This window comes from Poecilia reticulata, chromosome 13 (genome assembly GCF_904066995.2).
Source record: "Poecilia reticulata chromosome 13, P_reticulata-male-v2, whole genome shotgun sequence".
Lineage (NCBI taxonomy): Eukaryota > Metazoa > Chordata > Actinopteri > Cyprinodontiformes > Poeciliidae > Poecilia > Poecilia reticulata.
Genome location: NC_088842.1, coordinates 15,358,144 through 15,363,960, shown reverse-complemented (window position 1 = coordinate 15,363,960; position 5,817 = coordinate 15,358,144). Strand labels below are relative to the sequence as shown.

Below are 5,817 nucleotides of genomic sequence, written 5' to 3'. Positions count from 1 at the left end.
AACCAGGGAGAGAACTAAAACATGCAGGATGCCGGCCCTCGAGGACCGACTTTGGGCACCCCTGCTTCAGAAGGTTTTGATTTTTCATACTGGTGTGTTTATGGCTGACGAAGACGCCTACTGGAACTGATCCAAAATAATTCACTTATGTTTTCCTTCAGTGTGTCTATATTTATAATAATTTTTGGTTTATATATTTTATGTAGTTGTGATGTGCAGAAAACTCAAAATGTAAAAGTCCATAAAAAGTCAACAACATTTTTTTTAAATCTATTTAGGAATTTATTGTTTGCTTTTCAGGCAATTAAAAATATAATATTTTCTTTTTCTGTTTTTTTTTTCTCTCACATTGCTATTTCACAGAGTTGGAAATATCTCTCCATAAATAAAAGTACAAAACACATAGTTTCTTTTTTTTAAAACACGAATAAATATAATAAATACATTAGTTTAAGTTAACAACAAGAGCCAACCAATAACCAAATGGAATACTGTGGTGTTCCCTGAACCAGGCTGTCAAACAAACAGGGGAAAAAAAAAAAAAAACTATAGATGGTGTGCAATTAACAAAAGAGCAAATAAAACAGAACGTTTTACAGAATCAAACACCATGAGAGCATGTCAGGATACAAATATTCAGTTCTAAACTCAACAATCTATTAGCATACTTTGATCCTTCAGCATTCTGCAATATTTACTTGCACCCCAAGTCTGGAAAAATAAACTCAAACATTCTTACATGCATTCTTGTACAGTCACACACTTTCCATACACACTTAGCAGAATTACAAATGAAGCTTTGGTTGAATGCTACTGGGACATTTTCCCCATTTGAATTAGCTGTAAAGTGCATACAATAGACACGTCAGGTCTCGCTGATTAAGGCTACTGAATCAAACATACTGCTTGTGGCACAGAGGATGGAAAAGTCTTTAAGGCACAGGCATCATTGATTATCACTAAAAGAGATTAATCACCACTGATTTGTAGTGAGCCAAAGTATGTGCTGGTAAGGTCAAGACCTGCAGAGGAGGTAATTCTCTTGGAAGACCACATACAAAGGTCTAATAGGCTAAGCCACATTTCTGAGTATAAAAATAAAGTCTGATAACATTTGAGTTCTAAAATCATCTTAGCATGTGTAGTTTGTAAAAGATAAGTTACATTTCTACAAGTGTTATTAAGTTGTCTTGTTCTGAAGAGTTTCAAAAATAGTCAGAAAGGCTACGTAAGTGTCACAGTTCTTTCTCTTTGGATTGTGTTGTCTGATCTGTATCTTTAGTCAGACAGGGACAGACGCTCAAACACGGTCAGCCTCTTAGTGGCCGACCCGTCGAAAGTCGGAGATTCAGACCCGCTGGAGCTGCTGCTGCTGTAGCTGTCCTCCAAGGAGTCCTCGGAGGAGAAACGCTGCAGTCCAGCGGGCCTGGTGAAGCCCCCGGTGCTGCCAATACCAGGAAACAGCAAGCCGCCTTCCTGGTCCACTGTGGTGGGGAAGGCTCTGGATTTATTGTTGGAAAAGTTATTTCCGTGGTTGCACACGCAGCGTGTAGGCTTTGGCTCCAGGATGAGAGGAATGTCTCCGGTGCTGGTGCGGGTCTGGTGGCTGCCAAACTGGAATGCTGATGTCTCCCTCTGCACAGAGTCTCCAAACACGGGGGAGAGGAGATCTGCAGGAGGAGGGGAAACTGAAGGAGCGCGGGTGAATCCCAGGTTGGGATCATTGAAGAGTGAAGAGAACGACGGAGGAGAGGAACTGCGGGATGGACCCATGAAGCCGGCAAAGCTGACACTCTGGCGCAGCTGGTGGCGTGGGTTGTGGCTGCCAGATGCGGAGGCATTTTGCTGCTGCTGGAATTTGGCAGATGGTAAAGGACCACCGCTGATTTTCTCCTCGTGGATGAAGTGGCAGCGTGAGCCATACGGACAGTACCCAAAGTTGTAGAAGGTTCTGCAGGGCTCGGTTTTATACTTCGGGTGGCGGTACATTCCTCTCAGTTCGGCTTCACCATGAGCAAACTGACACTTGCTGCCGTACTTGCAAGTGCCGCTCTCCTGGTAGCCACGACACAACTCAGTCTTGTAACGGTTAGAGGAAAGCATTGGCTGTACCTGGGCTGAGAGGTTGGACGAGGGAGGAAACCCTGGTGGGGGGGCCACCGTAGTAGCAGGGCTTGGGGGGAAAGGCTCCAGGCCTTTCAGGTGTCCGATTGAAGGGAGCAGGGAGCTGCTGGGCTCGATCAGGCTCATGGAGCGGTCAGGCCGGAAGGAAAGCTGTTTTTTGTTGGAGACCGGCGCCTGACTCCAGATGTTCGATGACCAGATAGAGCTGCCATTGTCATCATCGTTAACATGCTCCGAGCTCGAGCTGAGGCATGAGGAAGCAGGATGGGAGGAGGGAGAGAAAAATGAGGCCGATCGGTTCAGTCGGTTTTGCCCTGGGTTCTTAAGCTGTACGAAGAGCGGGTCTTCATTGAGGGCCAAGTTTAGAAAGTTCTGTAACAGATGATTTAAACAATTACCACAAAGCACACAGACCATCTGTGAGGCAATACAAAATGTCTCAAATGAGTAGAAAGAAGAAAAAAAACACACTTATAGATATACTTTTTGAACTTCATAAAGTTTACCAAAAAATAAATAAAGAGAAAAAACCCACAAAAGTTGTGTTTTTACTCACTTTTGCCAAAATGTCGTCAAGCATATCGGACATGCTGTATCCCTTTGACTACACCAACGAGACTGAGCTCTGGTCCTTGGTTCAGTGATAAATGCCTGCGTGTAGACTTGTGTTAACCCTGCCTTTCTTAGCTCCTATATTAAGGGAGACGCTCCTCCCCTCCTATGGGAGGGGTTTCCACAGGCCATGTTCCCGGACGATCCTCTTTCTGACAACCCTTTCTCCTCCCCCTCCAGAAAAACAGAAAGAAAAAAAAACGAGAGAGAAAAAGACAGAGGAGAACTGAGTATTTTTAGTCAGCTGTGTGAAATGTTTCAGTTTCGGAGGCATGTGAAGCCGAAGTGGCTTATTTACATAGCTCTCGAAGATACTCTACTTTAGGGCAAATGCGCTTATGCTCTCACGCACAAAGGAAGATAAATCCCTCCCAACTCTGTGAGACATTTAGAAATCTGAAGCATTCAAGCTTCAAGAAAATGTCAAAACAATTGAGATTTCTGTATGCATAATGTTATATGTTTACAGTGTTTGACCTAGTTCCAGTGACTAATACTACACTGTCGGGAAGCGTGATAAACGATCGCACAATGTATAGTTTCTGAGAGTTTTTTTTGTCTCATAGAGAGCAGAATGTATTACTGTACATTTGAGTTTACCAGAACATACCCCCCTCCACCCCCCCACTATGTCTTCTGGTTTCAGTGATGATTACATCAGAGCCGCAAATTAAAGTACATGTTGGTCAAAGGGAGAAACCTTTGGTTGAAAACAAGATATGAGCAAATAAAAAAATATCAGCAAAGACCAAAAAAGAGAGAGAAAAATATAATTACAGAATTCTTGAACATTGGTGGCTAACATTATTTACATTTTAAACCAATTAGTGTTGTAAGATTATTTTTATTACTAGGTTTGTTACATGAAGTAAATGATTTCTAAAACTTGGTTTTAGAATCTAATTAAATACAACACAAAATAACATTTTAATCAAATGTTCTCCAGTCTTCTTAGAAAACTGATAATCCTTTTCTTGTCATAAGAAATATTCAATGGTTTACACGGAAAATGTCTCGCTTTGAGGCTTATGTACCAGAGAGTGGAAACGTGTCAGTCTTTGTGTTTATATGTGACAAAACAGATAATGTATTCACCATAAACAATATGCTTTCAGATGTTTTTTTTAAATGTAATTTTGTACATAAAAAATTACACAAACTGTCCACAAAGTACTTGTACAGTTTTACTCTGCTTTGCGCAGGAAAGCTAAAAATTACTTGTACACCTTTATCTTTATTTTATTCTTTACTTTCTGATTAATTCTGTTTCTCATAGGAAATGAGAAAGAGAGAGATCTCTCAAAAGATAAGACAGTTTAAAAGGTGAATCAGGATTTTTAGAAAAAAACTAGTTTTTTGTCTATGCTTTATTAAGTTTTAGTATGTCATTTCATTTCATATACTTCTCAATTATCAATGGAAAAAAAAAAAAAAAAAACTTTATCTGCCTCCACTGACCGTCATATTCAAGACTCTGGCTGGTTCACTCCAGATAATTAATTTGATTTCCAGTCAGAAGAAACAAGTTGGTAAAATTAAAATGCTACTTCAAATCAAAATCTAACAAGAAGGTGAATAATTTTAGGCGGTACCCTACATTTATCTGATGTTGACGTAAAATGTTATTTACACTTTTATGCAGCAGTAATAAATACACATTGTCACTTTTTTTTAAGCCTTATCAGGTAATTCTTAAATAAAATGCGGACAGTTTTGCCTTGGGTTTTGCTACAACACTGAAGTCATCAAGCACACAACTACAGCTGTGACAGGGCACACAAAATCTAAACAGATTACATACAATACCTTTAAATGCAGCTGTCAGTTTCCTTCAATTTTACTAAGTTCATATCAAATAATTAAAGCGTTTTTTTTTCTCTCTTCACTGCTGCTGCTCTTGCATGTGTCACCCACTTGCATGAGTCACCCTGAATCCTGGCAATGACGGCGCGTATATTCGAAGCAATGTTGTGTAAGTGTACAAGTCATTGTAATAATGGTAAATTGGTAACGACGTGCGGCAATGCAGCCAGATTAATATCCGTGTCTTATTAGTGCAACCAGTTTTTACTTTGCTTTTTAGCACCTATCCGTGTTGTAGTTATTGTCATGTTGTCAGATGCCGTCAAAGTGACCTCCAGTTTGAGAAGAAGTGAGGAATTATGGGATAGGATTTTAGCCAACAGCTACTTAAATAGAGAAAAAAAAGAATCTATTTTACTATTACTGGAAAAAAATAACCTGGGAGCAAAGGTATTTTTATACAATATAATATTTGTATGATGTCCGGTTTACATTTTCTGAACCAAAAAAACATTATGTCTATCTTGACTGCATATTGTTTTTTACAGTTAAATGTTTTGTAATAATGATGTGGAGGTAGTCAAGTTTATTCAAATCTATTTTTGACAGGCAAAACTGATTTGTAGTATGTCAGTAAATAAGTAATGTATGTTAAATTAAAAAAAGAAGTAATTTTCCTAGGAAGACTCACCATGTACTAAATATATCATCGGAGAACTTTACATATTTTTATATTGTCATTGTTTAACAAGGATAAACTATCCACCTAGTTTTATGTCTAACCTAACCACTCACTTTTATAATACATCTGAATGTTAACAACCTTGTGTGAGGCAAAAACAACAAATCACTAATTAAACTATCAGTCTTAGTCAATGACAGTTCATGTTTTAAATGTGCTGATAAACTGAGTTGTGAATTTAGCACCAAATTATGTGCTGACCCCAGATTTTTTGCATCCTTGAACTCCCAGGGGCTAATCACAGCACTTTGTTCAAACGCAACTATTTTTTTGATATGTCCTAATTTTTTTCAAACTAATCAACAGTTTATGGGCTAATAATTAAATAAATAAATAAATAAAACAACCTCACATGCTCTTTACCTTAACATGATGATGCACTGACATCATGGCCGGGACCAGGCTCGCTTCTCATGTTCAGCTAATAATATCTTCGGCTAGTTATAAATAACGTTGTTTATTATAAGCTTGACGGATTATACGAGCCTGTCAACAGTGTGTGGAAAAATCTGACCCCTTCTTTAGAAACATTCCCC

At 38.9% G+C, this 5,817-nt stretch overlaps 1 protein-coding gene across 1 annotated transcript; it reads right to left on the bottom strand.

The window, feature by feature from the left end:
* Positions 1 to 258: 258 nt before the first annotated feature.
* Positions 259 to 2,832, bottom strand: LOC103474518 (mRNA decay activator protein ZFP36). Its single transcript, XM_008425558.3, has 2 exons — positions 2,681 to 2,832; positions 259 to 2,496 (listed from the first exon to the last, which is right to left on the bottom strand). The coding sequence occupies exons 1-2, from the start codon at positions 2,711 to 2,713 to the stop codon at positions 1,279 to 1,281; spliced, it is 1,251 nt and encodes a 416-aa protein (XP_008423780.2). The 5' UTR covers positions 2,714 to 2,832; the 3' UTR covers positions 259 to 1,278.
* Positions 2,833 to 5,817: the final 2,985 nt, after the last annotated feature.

What these genes read in the sequence shown, in the direction of transcription:
- LOC103474518 (XM_008425558.3), bottom strand. Translation starts at nt 2,713, where the DNA reads ATGTCCGATATGCTTGACGACATTTTGGCAAAA. An exon ending in TTGACGACATTTTGGCAAAA is followed by an intron (nt 2,497 to 2,680) that starts GTGAGTAAAAAC and finishes CATCTGTTACAG; the next exon opens with AACTTTCTAAACTTGGCCCT.